This window comes from Hypanus sabinus, chromosome 9 (assembly GCF_030144855.1).
Source record: "Hypanus sabinus isolate sHypSab1 chromosome 9, sHypSab1.hap1, whole genome shotgun sequence".
In the NCBI taxonomy this organism is placed as follows: Eukaryota; Metazoa; Chordata; class Chondrichthyes; order Myliobatiformes; family Dasyatidae; genus Hypanus; species Hypanus sabinus.
The window spans coordinates 12,341,215-12,363,034 of NC_082714.1; the positions used below are offsets into that span (position 1 = coordinate 12,341,215).

Genomic DNA, 21,820 nt, shown 5'->3' on the forward strand with positions numbered 1-21,820 from the left:
CCAGCCAGTGCCTTTGCTAGGGTTTAAGAAAACGGAGACAACACAACTTTAATTCAATTTACAAGGTAAATTCTTTTCTTTTTTTAGCTGGGAATGTAAGTTCCTGGATTTTCCTTTGCTACGCTTTACAATTATCATTGAAAGATTTAACTGTATTTGAGTCTCTAAAGTGATCTGGATTTTGATGTGTTCCCTCCAGGATTCGAGATCTTGCAATATTAGTTCACATGTCTGAAGTTTTACAGAACAGCAAAACAGTTTGTAGTCTCAATCTCCCGTTGAAACTTCGGAGTTGTACTTATTCATTGAATATATTCATATTTGTTTAAAGGACAGAACTAAAACTTTCTACCAAATTCATTAGAATATTTTAATAGCTACTTTAATGTAAAGATCACTATCACATTGGACATTTGTCAGTTTCAAAAATTGACATTTAAATATTGGCTACTTCTCTTCGTAGGCAATCAAAATGGTGTCTGTAGTAATGATCAGTGTTGGCTATACTTAAAAGTAATTCTCTTTGTGCTTGAGGCAAGGATTGCAACTGACGGTGATGTCTTTTTGTAGCCTCCAATCAGTACTCCGCGCCGGTCAGATTCCGCCATCTCTGTACGGTCTCTGCACTCAGAATCAAGCATGTCTCTCCGATCTACGTTTTCTCTTCATGAAGAGGAAGATGAGCAGGTATGAGCACATCATGTCAGGTTTGGAAAGGGAGAGAAAACAAACAGAGTTCTGTTTAACGTGGCAGTGGGCGTGAACTGAAGTTACTGTATGTCGAGTGTGTTTTATACACCAAGTGAAATGATTATTTAAGTCCAGAGCTGGGGTGCAATAGCCAAACTACATCAATAATATATCAATGTTGGATTAATGTACAGCTATTTTAACAATCTGGATGATCGTTGAAATAATTATTTGTCAGATATTTAGAATCTTCTATTTAACAAATCTATTTTCAAGATATCAGGATGAATCACTGGTGAAATGGATGAATTCTAAAGTTAAGCTGATTTATAATTCCTAAGAAGTAAAGCGTAAGCTAATAAATTATCAGTAACGTTACAAAAATGTGATGTTTCTCGCCTGTATTTCATATGGTGATTACCTGTGTTTTGCGATCTGGTCTTGTTCCAGGAACTTCTGGTTTTTGCAGAACAGCCTTCGGTAAAATTATGTTGCCAACTTTGCTGCAGTGTGTTCAAAGATCCTGTCATCACGACATGTGGAGTAAGCAAATCTACTCTCAAAATCATTTAAGTTCCTGAATGCATTCATGGCTTGTTTGTATTATGGGATAACTTGCTATTAATATTTATAAGCCAAGCAGCAGCAATTCTGCCATTAAACATCTAGGCAAATTATTAGTGGGGAAATTCTACATAATATCCATTTCACTAAGAAATACACTCAGTGGCCACTTTATTAGGTACACCTGTGCATCTGTTTGTTAATGCAAATATCTACTCAGTCAATCGTGTGGCAGCAGCTCTGTGCATAAAAGCATGCAGACACGGGCAAGAGGTTCAGTTGCTTTCGCCCACAGAGTGATCAAAGAATAGCCAGACTGGTTCAAACTGACACGAAGAGGGCAGCAGCTCAAATAATTACACGTTATAACAGTGGTGTGCAGAAGAGCATCTCTGAACATACAACATATAGAAACTTGACGTGGATGGGCTACAGCAGCAGAAGACCAGAAACATACACACAGTGGCCACTTTATTAGATACTGGAAGTAACTTATAAAGTAAGCATTGGATGTATACTTAGAATAATACAGAAGTATTTGACCATATTTTCAATTGCAGTCGTATGCTAAGGCTGGAAAAGGGGTAGATAGCATGAATAATTTTCTTCTTTCTGTTGGGCAACTTTATTTAGTCAGAGTTCATTTCAAATGGTTGTTGGAATTTCTGATACTTGACTTTTGTGAGGAGGTTTCTACTTTGTCAGAACACGAAGTAGGATGTAAATAGTACTCTTTGACATTAAGATGCAGATTGAAGGAGCATAATTTTAAGGTGATTCGAGGGATGTCAGTCAAAGGTAAATTTATTTATTATCAAAGTATGTATATGTCACCAAATACAATCCTGAGATTTTTTTTGTTTTTTGTCAGGGTTGGTGGTAAAGACAGATCCATTAGGGACATTTAAGTAACTCTTAGATAAGCACTTGGATGATAGAAAACTGGAGGGCTATGTAGGAGGGAAGGGTTAGGGCAATCTGTAGCATAGGTTAAGATGTCAGCACAACATCATGGGCTGAAGGGCCAGCACTGTGTTGCAATGTTATATGTTATAACTTCATTGTCAAAGTACATAGATGTTATCATATGCCACCTTGAGATTCATTTTCTAGCAGGCATTTACAGGAAACTAAAGAAATACAATAGAATTTATGAAAAGCTATACTTAAAGACTGACAAATATCCAATGTGTTTAAAAAAAAGTCTAGTTATGCAAATAAGAAGGTAACTAATACTAAGAACGTGAGTTTTAGAATCCTTGAAAGTGAGTCCATTGGTTGTGGTCAGTGATAAGTTCGGTGTTGAGGCGAGTGAAGTTATCCATGGCAGTTTAGGAGCTTAATGTTTCAAGGGTTATAACAGTTCCTGAACCTGGTGATGTAAAACTTAGGGTTCCTCTACCTCCTGTCCTACTTAGTACGATTCACATCTTGTTCTTGGCATGTACCAAATATTATTGCTTGCTTTAAATCTCTGCTTGTGGAACCCAACTTTTCGTTTAATTTACTTTTTGTGTGGTGCGGGTTGGATGACTGATTCACTGTCTGGTTCTTGCTTCTTTCTATTAGCTTATTAAATGTTCTCAGACAGAGGAGGGTTCTTGTTTCTAAACTTAACACAGGTTTATTGGCAATCCTTCACGCTATCGTGAGATATTATTTTCAAAATGGTCTTTAGTTTATTACAGTGTTAAAGCCCTTTCTCAGGAAGCTGTGAATTCTGCTTAATAGCATGGAAAGTCCCTTTAACAGGAAGCAGGAACGTTGGACATGACGTCCAAGTGGCGACTGTTTTTACTGCAGCTGTGCACATTAGGAAGGAGAGGTGAATGCATGTTGTCATAAAAATGAAGCTCGCAATTAGCAGGCCAATAGTTAGTGCTGGGAAACTTTGTGCCACTGTTTATGTACTGGAATTGTTGAAAGTTTTTACAGTAACGTGAGTGAATTGATGGTTGTTTGATCTGGGATGTTGCCCTGTTTCACAGAGCTGGCATTTATTGTTTTTTTTGTTGGTCAGGTCAGGAAGGAAACTCTTAGTGTATCGGTTTTAGAGCACAAAACATGTTGCTGGTCTAAACTGGTTTAATCCATAGCTTTAGATTCTTGTTCAGTTTTCTTATAGTGATGTAAGTGGCATTTGATAACACTAGTTTTCTTCTTTTTGTTGTCTTAAACAGCATACATTTTGCAGAAGATGCGCCTTAACATCTGGTAAGTTCTATTTTGTATGACAGAATATGGTACCTCACAAAATTTCCCAAAATACATCAGCATGTGTCACTGCAATATTGCAGAGAATGTAGAGCATAGACCGCACAGTACAGGCCCTTTGCCCACAATGTGTGCTGACGTTTTAACCTACTCTTAGATCAATCTAATGCTTCCCTCCTGCATAGCCTTCATTTTTTCTTTCATTAATATTTCATCCTCCTCTTGGGCTCTGCCCTATCACTTTATTCTCACCTCCCCACCCCCAACCTTCTTTGCAAATTAAAAAATGTCTTTGCTTGTGTAAGCAAGAAAATTAATCTTGGGGTAGGATATGGTGAGATGTACACAGTTTGACAAATTTACTTTGAACGTGAACATTAAACTTTTCCCAGTTCCCAGTGCTACCGACCTGCTGAGTATTGCCAACGATTTCCATTTTCATCAGTATTTCTGTATCTTTTATTGTGTTTAGGTTAAAGTACATTCCTGTTCCGTGTCCCAGTCTGATGTTATTGTAATAACAGAGGAAATATAATGTAGCACAAAGCTGGAAATCGAGAATTTCAGGATTCCCATTTTCTCTTTTAGGTTCTCATATGTTTTCTTCTAACTTCACCTTCCCTGGATGGATCAACTGCAATTTACAAACCCTCAACATCTATTCTTAACCAACACCACATTCCATAGAACATAGAACAGTACAGCACAGAATGGGCTTTTCGTTCCACCATGTGGTGTCAACCTTTTTGACATACGCCAGGATCAAGTTAACATTCAGCACTATTTTCCTTTCATCCACGTGCTTACATATTCCACACCAGACAATTCAGCAAAGATATTCCTGCCATCGCTTGTAATGAGCTCTGTATGTTCTCCCGCTGACCACGTGGGTTTCCTCCAGGTGATCCGGTTTCCTTCCACAGTCCAAAGGCGTACTGATTGGTAGGTTAATTGGTCATTGTAAATTATCCCATGATTAGGCTAGGGTTAAATCAGGGGATTGCTGGGCGGTGTGGGTGGAAGGGTCAGAAGGGTCGATTCCACAATGTAGCTCAATAAGTAAAAAAATAAATATTAAGTAAAATATAACCATGAGAGATTCTGCAGATGCTGGAAATCCAGAGTAACACACACAAAGTGCAGGAGGAATTCAAAGATCAAAGTACATTTATTATCAAAGTATGTCCACATATATAACCTTGAGATTTGTCTCCTAACAGGCAGACATGAAACAAAGAAACCCAAAATAACTCATTAAAAAAAAAGACAGGCAGTACCTTTGAAAAGGAACAAAGAGTTGTTGTTTCAGACCAAGACCCTTCATCAGGATTCCTGAAAGATTGCTCTAAGTCTTACTGACATACACGACCTACTTAAAGATTAACACGTAGAACTTTAAATCTTACCAGGTGCATAAGATCATGAGGGCATAGACAGAGTGACTGCACTGAGTCTTTGTCCCAGCTTTGAAGAATCAAGAGCAAGAGGGCATAGGTTTAGGGTGAGAGGGAAAAATTTATTAGAAACTTGAAGGGCAATTTTTTTTTTGAAAGTTAACAGGTATTTGGAACTAACTGCCTGAAGAAGTGATTGAGGCAAGTGGAATAAGAACTTTTAAAAGACAGTTGTACATGTACATTGAGAGAAGAGATGTAGAAGGTAATAGGTCAAATGTTGGCTAATGGGATTAGCTCAGATGGTCATCTTGGTCAACATGAACTGGTTGGGCCGAATGGCCAGATTCTATGCTATATGAGATTATGACTCTATAACAGTGCAGCACTTGATCAAGCCCTTCAGCCCATGATGTTGTGCCAAATTAGTTAAGCTAACAATGCATAGTTAAACTAAAGCCTTCAGCCTAAACATGCTCCATATTCCACCATTCTCTGCATATTTATGTGTCGATCTAGGAACTTCTTAAGCACCTATATCATATCTGCTTCCACCACTGCATCTAGCAGCACATTCCAGGCCAATCTCTGTGTTTTTAAACAAAAAAATACTTGCCACACAGACTCATTTTGAACACTTTCCCCTTCTCGTGTTAAATATCTGCCCTCTGGGTTTAGACATTTCGACTGCTGGAAAAAAATACTCACTTGTCTTCATCTATGCCTCTCCTAATTTTATAAACTTCAATCACATAAATAATATGTAAATATCAGAGTATTTTATTATTTGGGAATCATATGTTTAAAGCATTTTTACTGCATATTGTGTAAATGAAAATGTTCTGTCCTGAATGTTGCAGCCTGGCTTTAATTAGTTTTGTTTTTGTGTGTTCCCAGAAAAGTGCCCTGTTGACAATGCAAAGCTGACAGTTGTAGTTAATAACATAGCTGTAGCTGAGCAGATTGGAGAGTTGTTTGTGCACTGTAAGTATGGCTGCAGGCCAGCTTCAAATGGAAAGCCAGGGGCCTTCGAGGTTGACCCACGAGGATGTCCATTTACCGTCAAGTTGAGTGCTCGAAAGTAAGTTGTACTTCATCATCAAACAGTGGCATACTTTGTCTTGGCTGATTTAGCAAGCTGATCTTGAGCAAGGTTTCACAATTTTACAATTGAATTTGAATGCAGAAGTGTTACTTCAACACGGAACCATGTGATTTAGAAGATAATTTTTGCTTGGAATATCGAACATTACAGTAGAGCAATGTACTGTGTAACAATAACAATGTACCCTTGGCCTGTGATGTTGTACCGACCCTTTAACCTATTCTAAGATCGATTTAGCCTTCCCGCCTATATAGCTCTCCATTTTTCTATCATCCATGTTCCTATTTATGAGTCTCTTAAATGGTCCTAATGCATCTGCCTCTATCTACTTCCATTCCTGGCTGGGCGTTACACACACCCACCACTCTCAGTGTAAAAAATAATTATCTCTGACATTCCCCCCCCCCCCCCCTTTATACTTTCATCCAATCACTTTAAAATTAAGCCCCTGCTGTTAGCCATTTCCGCCCTGGGGAAAAAAGTCTCTGGCTGTCCACTCTATCGATGGCTTTCATCATCTTTTACACCACTGTCAAGTCACCTCTCATCTTCTCTCACTCCAGAGAGAAAAACCCTAGCTTGATCACCCTAACTTCACCTACACACTTTATAACAAAGGTACAGTCACGGAACATCCCCGTCAACCAAGTCTATGTAATCTCACACAGCAGTCGATGATCGTGTCAATCAGTGACTTTCAGACTTGCTTCTCTTGCCTCTGGGTAGTGTTCCTGCTTTTTTTAATTCTCTGTCTGGTTTATTAGATAATCTAGTTCTGTCACATCTCAAACATTCAACCGAAAAGCTGTCATAAAGGAACACACCGTTAATTGATATTGAGGTTTAGTAGATGAAGTAATTACATACACTGATTGCTTGCTAAATCTAATTAATAAAGATAATTTTGATTTAACTTTATTACAGTACCACATTTGAGAGTACGAATTTAACTGGAAAGAGCTGCTGTAATTTGCATCCAGATAGCCATGTACCTATATATCCAGTGGCCACTTTATGAGGTACAGCCAATCATGTGGCAACAGCTAAAGGCATAAAAGCATGCTGACATGGTCAAAGATTCAGTTGCTGCTCAGATCAAATATCAGAATGGGGAAGAAGTTTGATCTAAGTGACTTTGACCATGGAATGGAGTTGTTTCGTGCATCTCAGAAACTGCTGATCTCCTGGGATGTTATGGATAACAGTCTCTGGAGTTTACAGAGGATGGTGCGAAAAACAAAAGAAAAATTCCAGTGAGCAGCAGTTCTGTGGGCAAAAATGCCTTGTTAAGGAGAGAGGTCAGAGGAGAATGACCAGACTGGGTCAAGCTGACAGGAACAACAGTGGTGTGCAGAGGAGCATCTCTGAATGCACAACATGTCAAACCTTTTAAGTGGATGGGCTACAGCAACAGAAGACCACGCCAGGTTCCACTCCTGTACTTAATAAAGTGGCCACTGGGTGTATGTTTTCTTCTTCAATATGGACTGGAAATCAGGATATGAAGATATTAATTAGCTTAAACTTGTTAAAACTTTTATCAAATCTATAAGTAATCTAAAATGATTTAATAAAGTTGGTTGGTGCTGTTTCTGATGTCTGTGAACAGAGGTTCTATTAAACCCAAGATGGTCCAGTGTGGCAGACGTCAAGGTACCTACCTGGCCCATTCTTGCCTCGTTCACCAGAAAGTGAATGAAGTTGACAGGGAATAACCTAAACAACTGTTTCAGAGTTGCGCTGGGGGAGTTCCATTTGAAGTAAAATCTATAGTTCTCGCCATGTACAGTACTTCAAGTTTAAGAAAAGTGGGGAGAGTAACCACCAAAACAAATACGTTCACAAAATGGTGAAGGAACTCAGCAAGTCAATGTTTTGGGCTGAGACCCTTCATCAGGACCAGACTTGATGAAAGGTCTTACCCGAAACATAGACTGTTTGTTCCCTTCTATTGATGCTGCCTAACTTAAATAGAACTGCTCCACCATTTTTGTATGGTACTTCATTGGTATTCCACTGTTCACTACAAATATTCATTCCCTCTGCCATCAGCAGACCATTGCTATAGTGTAGATTGTCTACAAAGTGCACAGTAATTACTCATCCAGGCTACCCTTGACAGCAGTTCTCAAATCAATGCCATTAGGAGGGACTGGAACAACAGGAACATGGAAATACCACTAGCTGATGTTTTGTTTTCAAATCACAAATCACACACCATTGTGACTCAGAAATACACACAGCACTTAATTAAGTGTACCTTGAACACCTACTTGTAAATGCAAATATGTAATCAGCCAATTACATGGCAACAACTCCATTCATAAAAGCATGCAGACATGGTCAAGAGGTTCAGATGTTGTTCAGACCAAACATCAGAATGGGGAAGAATGTGATATAAGGGACTTTGACTAAAATGATTGTTGGTGCCAAATGGGCAGGTTTGAGTGTCTCAGAAGCTGCTGTTCTTCAGAGGTTTTCATGCATAACAATCTCGAGTTTACAGAGAATGATGCAAAAAAGCAAAAAGCATCCAGTGAGTGGCAGATCTGTGGACAAAAATACCTTGTTAATATGACAGATCAGAAGAGAATAGCCAGATTAGTTCAAGCTGACTGGAAGGCAACAGTGACTCAAATATCTACAAGTTACAATAGTGGTGTGCAAAAGAGCATCTCTGAACACACATCACATCAAACCTTGGGCTACAGGAGAACACATGAGCATACCCTCAGTTGCCACCACGTTAGGTACAGGAGGAAGCTAATAAAGTTGGCCAATAGGTGTATGTTGTTACTTGACCATCACTGAGTCCAAGTTCGGTGACTCACTCCTCAGTAAACTAAGGTTGATTTCAGATGATTAAGTTTAGGATCCTGGCAACTGTGCTCAATATTCACACAGATAGGAAAAGTTTGGAGGGATATTGGCCAAATGCAAACAAATAGGACTGGGTGAGATAGATGGTTTGGTCGGCATTGTTGATGTGTCATCATGCTGTACAACTCTATGACTCTAAATGGGTTGATGTTTCCTCTCTGAGCCATTGGTACCAAAATCATAAATGATTGTGATAGAGAAATTATTACAAATAGTGAAATGAGCAGTTCCTCTGAAAAATAAATGGAAAAGTAAAACTGTCTTACCAGAATATTTTGCCATTTTGCAGAGATCACGAGAGCAGCTGTGACTACAGGCCAGTTCATTGTCCGAACAATCCCAACTGCCCACCACTGTTGAAAATGAATCTTGATTCCCATCTTAAACAATGTGAACACATCAAATGTCCCCACTCAAAATATGGGTGAGTATTACGGTAATATACTTGCACAATATCAGTTCAGTACTGGGTTTATTATCATGTCTTATAGAATGTGAAATCTGGCAGCAGTACTGTGCAAAGACATAAAATTACTAACGTGTACAAAACTGATTTGTGCAAAAAGAAGGAATAATGAGGTTGTGTTCCTGGAAACCTGATGGCGGAAGGAAGAAGCTACTTTGAAATCATGGAGTGTGAGTCGCCAGGCTTCTTTCCTGCTTCTCTTTTTAAACATCAAATTGCTTAAAACGTGGTAGTTAGTGGGACAAAATACTGAATTTAAAATTGAATTACAAAGTGAATGCAATTCACAGAATATGGCTAGTAACCTGCAGATGTTGATGGACCCTGTCTGAATGGGCACCAATGCAATTTAGATCACTTTATAGAGATCTTTTTTCACTTTGACATGAAAAAGAATAAAAGCCAAATTAAATCCACTGTAATTCAATGCTGTAAAACAAGAAAACTTCCGGGGGTGGGGGAGGATGGATACTCTTTATAGGCACTGTGTGTATGTATGTGTAATATGCCAACCCACGAACACCACCTCCCTGTCTTTCCAGTAATTGCAGTGAGGTAGTGTTCATACATTGGTATATCTTTGGAACACGAGAGGAAACCAGAGCACCCAGAGGAAACCCACGTGGTCATGGGGAGAACATGCAAACTCCTTACAGAGAGTGGCAGGAACCAAACCACAATTGGTGATCACTAGTGCTATAAAGCAATTGCGCTAACCGTGCTTCCTTATTGAACATTAGTCCTTTCATCAATAGAGGTTACTCAATTCAGATTACCAAAAGAGCTGATTCAAGTTTAACTGAACTCAAGTCTTTATTTCAGTTATCCTGTAGCTAACCCTTGCGTTCAGTCTTACAGATCACAAACTAGGTTATTATACTGTAGTATTCCAAAAGCTTTTTGTTCCATTGAACAGTTTCTCTAAATGCAAAAAAAACCAAAGCTGAAAGTAAGACTGTCACGTTTTGGAAATGCATCAACTCCAAGCACAAAAATTACTGTTTTATAATTGCCCTTCTAGTTTGTACTCCTTCATCCTCCCCTCACTTCTTATTCTAGCTTCTTCCCCCTTCTTTTCCAGTCCTGCTGAAGGATCTCAGTCAGAAAAGTTGACTGTTAATTCCTCTACATAGATGCTGCCTGACCTGCTGAATTCCTCCAGCATTTTGTGTCTGTTGCTCAGGATTTTCTGTTCTCTAATTAAACCACTCGGTACTTATTGCCTGTTCCCCTTTCTCATCCCTCAATCAGGTGTGTGTTTGTGGGGAACCAGGACACATACGAAGCCCACCTGGAGGTGTGCAAGTTTGAGGGTCTGAAGGAGTTCCTGCAGCAGACGGATGATCGCTTTCATGAGATGCAAGTTGGACTGGCTCAAAAGGATCAGGAGATTGCCTTTCTTAGGTCAATGCTGGGGAAACTCTCTGAAAAACTTGACCAGCTGGAGAAGTCTCTGGAGCTGAGATTTGGTATGTGAGAATACCAGTTTTAATCCAATAATTCAACTTTGGTTCCCAGTGTTTAATTTGTGCAAGACTATTACCCATTAGAGGTGTATAAGATGATGAGAGGCATTGAATATGTGGATAGCCAGAGACTTTTTCCCAGGGCTGAAATAGTTGCCACAAAAAAACACAGGTTTAAGATGCTGGGGAGTAGGTACAGAGGAGATGTCAGGGTAAGTTTTTTACTCAGAGTGGTGAGTGTGTGGAATGGACTGCTGGCAACGATGGTGGAGGTGGATACGATAGGGTCTTTTAAGAGACTTTTAGATAGGAACACATGGAGCTTGGTAAAATAGAGGGCTATAGGTAAGCCTAGTAATTTCTAAGGTAGGGACATGTTCGGCACAACTTTGTGGGCCAAAGGGCTTGTATTGTGCTGTAGGTTTTCTATGTTTCTAGTAATCAAATTGTCTTCACTCAAATCCATTGACTAGAGTGGAACAAGTACCCTTTCTTTAAATAGATATTACATCCGTAAATGTTTGTTTCATTATGATTCTGACATTGAGCACCACGGTAGCGGGATTCAGAGTCCAATTCCGGCATTCCGGCATTCCGGCATTCATGATTTGCATGTCTTTCCCATGAACATATGGGTTTCCTTCGGATGCTCCCATTTCCTCCCAACAGTCCAAAGGTGTTACCAGCTAGTAAGTTAATTGGTCATTCCAAATTGTCCTGCAAATTGTCTAGGGTAAAATAGGTGGGTTGCTGGGCAGCACAGCTGGTTGGAATGGAAAGGTCTGTTCCATGGTGTATCTCTAAAATAAAAATTAATTGAATTATCTTTAATCTTCAAATATCCTATATGTTATAATGTCAAAATAATTCATTTTAATTGATTCAGAGAATATTGTAAATATTCAGAAAATTATTGTTGCATTTCTTAATTGTCAGCGTCAAGTTTACAAGGACATTGCCAGCACTCGAGGGGCAGAGCAATAGAGAGAGGTTGAGTAGGCTAGGACTTTATTCATCGGAGTCAGGAGCGATCTTATAAAAAGTTGTGTAAAATCGTGAGGGTTAAATATAAGGAGAATACAACTAGAACTAGAGATATTAGATTTAAGGTGAGATATTTAATTGGAACTGAAAGGCAACTTCTTCACCCAGAGGGTTGTCTGTATATCTCATGAGCTGCCAGAGGAAATGGTTGACGCAAGGACACTAAGAACGTTAAAAAGCATTAGATAGTTTTTAAGTAACGTGGTCCAAATGTGGGCAAATGGGATTAGCTTGGATAGGCATGTTGGTCAGTATGGACCATATGGGCTGAAGGGCCTGTTTCTTTGCTGTATGACAGCAATCGCACACCATTAATGGCCACTGCATCTTACTCAAAGTGGCATGTTTTGTTTTAATTCTTGGTATTCTGTGCATTTTGATGAAAAAACAAACACGCTGTCCTTTTTAATAAACCTTCTAAACCAAATCCGTCATCGCAGTAATTCGCAAGAAGATGGGATGGCACAGGAGCATAACACAATTACAGCACCAGTGACGTGGGATCAATTCCCACCACTGCCCGTGAGGAGTTTGTATGCTCTCCCCATGACCACCTCATTGAGCCAGGTGGGCCTGGTACCATGCTGTATCTCTAAATAAAATAGATGAAGATTTGAGCTACCCTCAGTGCTGCAAGAATTAACAGTTATTAGACATTTTGGTCACATGAACTTTGAAAATGTTAATGATAAGCTTTGAAGTGCATTAATTATTGTGGACTCTGAGTTGAAACCAGTGTTTTTCTATTGTTTTAGATGTTTTGGATGAAAACCAAAGTAAACTCAGCGAGGACTTAATGGAGTTCCGCAGGGATGCCTCAATGCTAAGTGTAAGATCTCTGAAGTTTATTTCCTAAAATCCAGCTGCAACTGGGGTCCCGAGATTGCTGTAACCCCCGAGTTTGTTTGTTTATATGAGTCCATCCATACTTCTGGGAAATAAGGATGTTTGTTTTCTGGCTGTAGTACAGATGGCACATCCTGATAGTGCTGGGATTGCTGGCTGTACACAATCAGCTGAGTTCAAAACACATCTTGAAAGAATCCCTGCAAAACATGGAAAGAAGAAAACCAGGACAGTAAACATTCAGTTCCTATTTCCTTAAATTGTCCAACTGCCAGTCTGTGATTAGCACAAATGTAACACCTTATGCTTTATTTGTGAACATTGGACATGTTGTAAGCTAATGTATAAATATTATATACATTCGCTACTTCCACTGAATTAACTTTATTGTTCTGTTTTTCATCAAATTACCAAGTAGAGTTCCCTTTGTGACTTTTATCATCTCTTCCCCATTATTACTTTTACTGTTTATAATGTAGTTCCTTTAAGATACTAGAGCTAAAATTTTACAGAACTTTGGTCAGAATGGGAATTGTTATCACTGACTTATGTGAAATATGTTGTTTTGTGCCAGCTGTACAGTGCAATACATATAAAATACTGTAAGCTGCACAGAAATAAATGCAGAGGGAATGTGAGAGAGAGAGAGGGAGGGAGTGTGAGATGAGAGAGGGAGAGGGAGTGAGAGAGAGAAGGGGAGTGTGAAATAGAGAGGGAGGGAGAGTGGAAGGGAGGGAGAAATAGCGAGGTCATATTCATGGGTTCATGGACTGTGTAGAAAACTGTTGGTACAGGGAAGACAAATCACTGAATGACTAGGTCCCCTACCTGAGAACAAGTGCATTTTATATACAAATTCTTGAATTTCAGTTTAAAGTAATTGGGATTTTCAATAAGTTATTTGCCGGTTATCAAAGGCCCATCATGCTCCTTTTCTGTGCTCTTGCTCGGCAGTGCTTGCCTGGAACTAATTTGATTTATTTTCTTCAACTGAAGGCTGCTAAATACAGTAAGATGCAAAATCCACAAATCCACATGATGGAAACTGCACAGCCTAACCTATGGGGTCTCTGCCTATCAAGATTCAGTGTTTGTGTCAATACATTATTGTATTATAGATTTACATAATTTTTAATAATGTGAATTTTCTATTATTATAGGATGAGCTTTCACATATCAATGCCAGATTAAACATGGGAATCCTAGGTTGTAAGTATATTTTCTTCCTCTTCCTTCCAAATGCATGCAGACGCAAAATGATTTTCTGTGCAGCTAATGTAATGCAATTATGTAGAAGAAACCTGATGGTTTCCTAATGATGAGTTTCTTTTTTTTTGCATAATTATTGCTATGATTGTGCTTCGCAAATAATGTTATAAATGTAAATCAATCCGGTAGTCAGGTGCTGACAGGGCTTTACTGTGTTTTCAGCTTATGACCCCCAGCAGATATTTAAGTGCAAGGGTACCTTTGTGGGTCACCAAGGACCAGTTTGGTGTTTGTGTGTTCACTCCACTGGCGACCTGCTCTTCAGTGGCTCTTCTGATAAAACCATCAAGGTGTGTTTTTATTATACTTTTGCAAACTGAACTCACTTGAGAATGCGTTAGATCTCCACAGACCAGCACAGCAAAGTTAATATTAGAATCATAGTTCTTACACTATTATTTGCTTAAAAAATTACAAACAGTTATGTATATTCTGAAGTTTTAAGTCTCAATCTTCCCCTTTGGAAGATGTTTCTTCTTGTTCCTATTCAAAACCCCTCAAACACCTTTTAGTAATAATTAATCATTTTCAAACATCTTTGCCTCATCTCTCATCTACATCAAAGAAAAGTGGGACATTTTTTGGACTGAAGGCACTATAGAGACACAAGTAGTTAGACCATAAGACATAGGAGCAGAATTAAGCCATTCAGCCCATTGAGTCTGTTCTGCGATTCCATCATGGCTGATTCTGGATCCCACTCAACCCTATTCACCTGCCTTCTCACCATATCCTTTGATGCCCTGACCAATCAGTAAACTATCAACTTCTGCCTTTAAATATACCCATGTACCCAGCCTCCACTGCTGTCTGTGACAGAGCATTCCACAGATTCACTACTCTCTGGTTAAAAAAAATCCTTTTTACCTCTGTTCTAAAATGTCGCCCCCTCAATTTTGAGGCTGTGCCCTCTAGTCTTGAGTATCCACACCATTGGAAGCATCCTCTCCACATCCACCTTACATAGTCCTTTCAACATTTGGTAGATTTTAATGAGATCCTCCCGCATTCTTCTAAATTTCAATGAGTACAGGCCCAAAGCTGCCAAACGCTCCTCATACATTAACTCCTTAACTCCGGAATCATCCTTGTGAACCTCCTCTGGACTCGCTGCAATGACAACACATCCTTTCTGAGATAGCGGGCCCAGAACTGTTGACTGTACTCTTAAATGCTGCCTGACCAGTGTCTTAGAAAGGCTCAGCATTGTCTCCTTGCATTCATATTCTATTCCCCTTGAAATAAATTCTAACATTGCATTTGCCTTCTTTACCACAGACTCAAACTGTAAATTAACCTTCTGGGAGTCTTAGTCCCTCTGCACCTCTGATGTTTTGAACCTTCTCCCCATGTAGATAATAGTCTGTACTATTGTTCCTTTTACCAAAATACAAATTACATTTCCTAACACTGTATTCCATCTGCCACTTTTTTGCCCGTTCTTCCAATTTGTCTAAGCCCTGTTGAAAATACATTGCTTCCTCAGCACCACCTACCCCTCCATCTATCTTCATATCATCCACAAACTTTGCCACAAAGCCATTAATTCCATTATCTAAGTCACTGACAAACAATGTGAAAAGTAGCCATCCCAGTACTGACCCCTGAGGAACACCACTAGTCACTGTTCATGAAAACCTAGTCACACATGCAATCAGTCAGAAACTTGAAGAGGTTTCCTTACTACTGACGTGCTTTCTAATATTAAACTCCTGAATAAGCAGGTCAGAAAGTACAGGCGCTTCAGAACTTTAATACTTTTGTTTATCAGTTAAGAAAGAAATATAACAGAACCACATATAGTAAATGTGATTAAACACAAGATATAGAACACTACAGCACAGTACAGTCACTTCAGCCCGTGATGTTGTGCCAACCTTCGAAACAACTCCAAAATCAATTTAACCCTTCCCTTGCACATAGCTCTGCTATCATCTGTGTGCTCATCTAAGAGTTTCTTAAATGTCCCTAATGTGTCTAATGTGGAGGCCAAGTCATTGGATATATTTGAAGCAGAGGTTGATAGGTGTTAAAGGCTACAGGGAGAAGGTAGGACATGTTTGAGGAGATAATAAATCAGCTATGAGAAAATGGCAGAACAGAGTAAATGGGCTGAATAGCCTAATTCAGTTCCTATGTTTTATGATCTTTTGGTCTTATTTGCCTCTACCATTTGCTCTTGCAGTACAGTTCAGGCACCTGCCACTTTCTGTGTAATGTGAAACCTAACCTCTTACTGTCCTGTAATCACCTTAAAATTATGCCCCTTTGTATTAGCCATTTCCAAGCTGGGGATAGTCTCTGGCTATCCACTCTATCTATGCCTCTTAGACAGTTCTATCAAGTCAAGCAAGGCTTTACTACATTATTGGTCATAAAATTATGCTGTTATGCATTTATAAAATTATGTCCGCAGCATTTTTACAGATGACTTTATATGTCTAAAATAAGCACATTTGCAACATTATTTTAAAAATCAGACAGACGCCGCAATTCGTAGGAGAAATATTAAGTGTTCATATCATGTCCTTGTAACACAAAGCTTTCTTTTGTCCCAGCTGTTGACCGGAGAGCTATTAATAGTTGTCGAATAGAAAGGAAAAATCTGCTGTGTAGGTCAATAAAATAACATCTCCTTTACAGCTTCTGACATAGACCTGTTCTCTAGCTAGTCTTTACTATTCTGGTGGAATCATAATTGAAGTGCTGTGTTTAAGCCCAGAATGACCTTCCGATGATGCGTCTGTACCCTTGATTAGGCTGTCTATTTCCAACCACTCTCCCCTTCCTTAACTCATTTACTGCTGAAATCATCATCCATTACCTTTAGACTTGGCAATTCCAAGACATTAACTGGCATTTTGTCTTCCACACTCTAACTCATACAAACCTGTACTGCTTTTATATCTTACAGCACACCAAGCCTGTCTCACTTTGTGCTTGGTGACTTACTCTGACAAAAAAATACTCACAAATTTTCATTCATATTTTCTATTCCATCTTGGCGTTCAGTGCAGTCCTCAGCCCTATAAACTTTCCAGGTGATCTAAGATCCAGCAGTTCTTGCAGCTTGCGCATTCCCCACCTCAGTTGTTCCATCACCACCAGTAATGTCTTTAGTTGCTGTCCTCTGCTCTGGAATTCCCTCTCCACCTCTCCATCTTTGTCACATCTTTGTCATAGTCACATTCCCCCACATGTTTCCCTTAAACATTTCACCTTTTCTCCTTAACCCAAGACCTCTAGTTCTAGTCTCACTCAATCTCAGTGGAAAAAGCCTGCTTGCATTTAGCCTGTCTATACCCCTTATAATTTTGTATACCTCTATCAGATCTCCTTCATTTTCCTGTTCTCCAGGGAATAAAGTCCTAACATATTCAACCTTGCCCTATAATTTAGGTTCTCAAGTCCTGGCAACATCCTTGTAAATTTCCTCTGCACTCTTTCTATTTTATTGACATATTTCCTGTAGGTGCGTGATCAAAACTGCATGCACTACACCAAATTAGGTCTCAGCAACATCTTGTGCAACTTCAACGTAATGAGCAAATGGAAGTGGCTGTCTTTGACCAAGCTTGTGTTCATCTGCCTTAATGTCTCCTGATTTAACCCAGCGTGAAATTTTGTTTGATAACACACCTTTTAAGTGTCTCAATGTTGTCATTCTCACCTTTAAATATTGATTGCTATATTAATATTCCTGTCATGATCAATACAAGAGGTTAAAAACTCATGTTTGAATCTTGGTTTAGGTATGGGATACATGTACCACATACAAGTGCCAGAAGACTCTAGAGGGACATGATGGTATTGTCTTAGCCCTTTGCATTCAAGGGTAGGTGATAAGAGTTTTCATAAAATCGGTTTGAAGAATGTGGTTCATTTTGCCTGCTTCTGTTTTTGAGAATCAGAGGACTGTTTCCAGTTGCCTTGAGTTTTTCTCTGACTGTTTTAACTTGTCTTTCCTGATCATCCTCTGTCTGCCTGCAACATCCTGAACAGTTGTTTACTCCAGTTCGTGCCACCAATGGCCATCTGAGTGGAAACAATATTCTTGATTTTGATGTTACCAAGAGAAATGAAGTCACTGCAGCCGCTGTAAATCTGAAATAAAATCAGCGGGTGCTAGAAAGACTATTTTTAGTTCTGATGTTACTTAGAAAAATCAAGTCACTGCGGCCAATGATAATCTGAAATAAGATCAGCAGGTGCTGGAAATACCCAGTAGGATAGGCAGGATCTGTGGGGAGAGAAAAAAGGTTAACATTTCAGGTCCATGACTTTTCAAGGGAACTTTTTGAACCATAGCCAGCAATAGCTGCAGTGTTTTTACATCCCACTCCTGCACTATATTTCTGATGGATCTATCCTTAGTACTCACCTCCTTGTCTGCTTGCTGCTCTGGTCTGGTCTGTCCATCTCACCACCTCTTCTCTTCCTCATACTCCACTGCCTCGGACGTATGACCCTCTTTATCTGGGCCTCAGCTTCCCAGAGGATCTAACCTGGGCCCAACATACTGATACGTGCATTGACTATAATTAATTTGGAGTTTGAAGAGATTTGGAATATTACAAAAGACTAGCTAATTTCCACGGATGTACCATGGAGAGCATTCTAACTGGTTGCATCACCATCACTGCCTGGTATGGAGACTCCGCTGTACAGGAGCTAAGGAGGCTGCAGAGGATTGTAGTCTTAGCTAGCTTCATCACAGCCACAAGCCCTTTTCACCATCAAGAACATCTTCAAAGGCTTAAGAAGGAGACATCCGTCATAAAGGACCCTCACCCCATGCCCACTTATCATTCCTTCCATCATGAAGGAGGTACAGGAGCCTGAAGGCCCACACTTAACATCTTAGGAACAGCTTCTTCCCTTCCTAACACTGCCTCACTAATCCCCTTTTGTTCTATTTATATATTTATTCACTTTTTGTTGTAATTTATAGTAATTTTTTGTCTTGAACTGTAATGCCGCCAGTAAAAACAAACTTCATGACATACGTCAGTGATAATAAACCTGATTAATAAACCTGTTTCTGATTCTAATATCTAGTACTTGATGTGATCAGCTTGCTCTGATTGGAAAATGGGAAGACTAAAGTAACCAGTTATCTTGCTTTCACTTATCTTTTCCTGAATCCCTCGTGAGTTACTTTGTTATCTAGAGTGTAGACTGTTCCGATATTCACCGGAGAGCCTCAACTCTGTAAACATTAATTTAACCCTAACTCTGTTAACTGTACTGCAATTTAAACACAAGATCCTTACAATAATTGCCCTGTTCCTTCTGACCTCCATTGGCTCCTGATCTGGCTAAACCTCAGTCTTAGAATTACTAATTTTGTTTTCATATCAATCTACAATACAGTTCCTCTTCTCTTTCTAGCTTCATCAGAGTTGGAACCAGATCAGATTTATTAAAATTGATGTGAAACTTGTTTTTTTTTATCAGCAGCAGTACACTGCAAAGACATCAAGTTGTTATAAATAAATTCTGCAAAAAAAAAACACAAAGCAGTACAACATAGTACAGGCCCTTTGTCTCATGATCTTGTGCCCACTAAAGGAGAGAAAAAATAACAAGGTAGTGCTCATGGGTTCATGAACCATTCAGAAGTTTGATGGCAGAGGGGAAGGAGCTGTTTATGAATCATTGAGTATGAGCTTTCAAGCTCCTGTACCACCTCCCCAGTGGTAGTAACGAGAAGTGGGCAAACTCCAGGATGACGAGGGTCCTTCATGGATGCCACCTCCTTGATGTGCCATCTCTTGAAGATGTCCTCAAGGTTGTGTCTGTGATGGAGCTGGAGGAGTCTACAACCTAACAAATCTCAGAATGGCTGAACTCTTCCTTTTGTTCAGGTTTTGTCAACCACATTTTCAGGAGTCTGGGCTTGCACTGTTAAATTTCTCTCTAAGCCATTCTGTAACTTCAAAACACTCCTGAAAATCTGATACTTTGGCCCAATTTTGGCCATTTTTATAATACTTCCTAATTTACCTGGATGTCAAATTCCATTTAATTATGCTTGGGATGTTTTTACTATGTTACAATCACTGCAACACTTTAAGTACAACTTAAATGCACCCGTTTAATGTTTATCTATAGGAACAAGTTGTACAGCGGCTCTGCAGACTGCACAATAATTGTAAGTATGCTAATCATTTGGAAATGTGTGTAAAGCTGTTTAGAAACTTGTGTAGTCTGGGGGGCTGATACAGAATTTCGAATGGAAATCCAGCAATGTAAGTTCCATGGTTAAAGCCCAGAGACTGGAGTCCAGGATCCTGTTCTGGTGTCAGAGAACTGTTGGACCTCGATCACTAAAGCAAATAAGCTGTAATCTGGGACCAAAGCATTGGTACTGTGTTTTGCACCTTGGTCCTAGAGTAACACAGTTTTGTTTGCCTATAGTAATATATGGTTGAATGACAATTAAACAAATTTGAGCTTGTTCCACTGTGTGGGTGGGAGGGAGGGTGGAAAGGGTCTAGATCTTCTGCTGTTGTTTTGTTGCTTGTTGTATTTCTGTTTTGTTGAGTTCTGTGTTGTTCTGCTGAGTATTGTGGGCCTGCTGCGTTGGAGCCAGAATGTGTGCTTTGCAGGCTACCCCCAGTACATCTTTGGATCGTGTTGGATGTTAACACAAATGACACATTTCACAGTCTGCGTCAGTGTACATGTGTTAAGTAAATTAATCTGAATCTAAAATATTTTCCATGGAATGTATTTGTGAAAAATATTTATCTTGTGCATCTTGGCAAGATCTTGTGAGTTTTGCTTTTAGATTTGTTTGTGCAATGGTGCATTCTCACCCGTCAATACTGGTTCTTTGTTCATACTCCACAGGTGTGGGATGTTCCAGCTTTACAAAAAGTCAATACAATTAGGGCACACGACAATCCAGTGTGTACGCTGGTGTCGTCACAAAACATGCTCTTCAGTGGCTCACTTAAAGCAATTAAGGTAACAAATCAGTTGGAAAACAGAAAGTAGCGCCTCAACATTTGCATATTAATATCCTGAGGCACAGGTCATGGAGTTATTCATCACAGAAGCTGCCCATTCGCCCCAGTTTGTCCATGCTGACCACATTCCCTACCTGAACCAGTCCCATTTACCTGCATTTGGCCCATATCCCGCTCCTGTCCACATATCTGTCCAAATGTCTTTTATGTCTCTGGGTGGCGGGATGGAGATACTTCTCTGCCAAAGGAGTGCTCCTTCTCTCCACTACCCTGCAGGTCACCCTTGGGCAAGGTGTAGCACCTGCTTAGCTTCCCAATCAGGGTCACATGAAGCCATTGGAGCAGGTGGTGGATGGTCATATCTGGGTGCATATCACGGTCCTGGTTATGCGATCACTGACACCAGGAAGATCATCTCTGAAGAGTATTGGTAATAGCTGGGGTGACCCCTCTTAAAGGCACTGCCTAGAAAAAGGCAATGGCAACCACCTCTATAGAAAAATTTGCCAAGAACAATCATGGTCATGACAGATGGAAGACATTGTATGATATGGCACATAATGATGATGATGAATTGTACCTCTCTTTAGCACTTCTTCTGGCATATTATTTCATATGCCCACAGCTGTCTCTATGGAAATGTTGCCCTCTCAGGTCCTTTTAAATCATTCCTCTTTCACTTTAAACATATGCCCTCTTGGTTTTTGACACATCTTTTTGGGGAAGAGACTTATTCATCTTATCTATGCCCCTCTTGATTTTACAAACCTTCTTAACAAGGGTTACCAGCCTGGAGTCCATGGACCCCTCAGTTAAGGGTAAGGGACCATGGCATAGAAACGGTTGGGAATCCCTGCTCTATAAGATCACCCTTCCTGAGTTCAAATTCAACCAAGGTTGTCATAGAA

The 21,820-nt window shown here is 39.6% G+C and overlaps 1 protein-coding gene across 4 annotated transcripts in view; it reads left to right on the plus strand.

Annotated features, from left to right (window-relative positions):
- traf7 (TNF receptor-associated factor 7) overlaps nt 1-21,820 on the plus strand; it is a 97,313-nt gene that overhangs the window by 58,817 nt on the left and 16,676 nt on the right. For all 4 annotated transcript variants that reach the window (XM_059979059.1, XM_059979060.1, XM_059979058.1 and 1 more), the window contains 12 exons: nt 571-687; nt 1,141-1,233; nt 3,435-3,468; nt 5,760-5,943; nt 9,137-9,271; nt 10,565-10,782; nt 12,579-12,652; nt 13,830-13,878; nt 14,101-14,228; nt 17,691-17,773; nt 20,053-20,092; nt 20,794-20,910. In XM_059979059.1, coding sequence (XP_059835042.1) covers nt 571-687; nt 1,141-1,233; nt 3,435-3,468; nt 5,760-5,943; nt 9,137-9,271; nt 10,565-10,782; nt 12,579-12,652; nt 13,830-13,878; nt 14,101-14,228; nt 17,691-17,773; nt 20,053-20,092; nt 20,794-20,910 — 1,272 coding nt within the window. The remainder of the gene's footprint in view (nt 1-570; nt 688-1,140; nt 1,234-3,434; nt 3,469-5,759; nt 5,944-9,136; nt 9,272-10,564; nt 10,783-12,578; nt 12,653-13,829; nt 13,879-14,100; nt 14,229-17,690; nt 17,774-20,052; nt 20,093-20,793; nt 20,911-21,820) is intronic.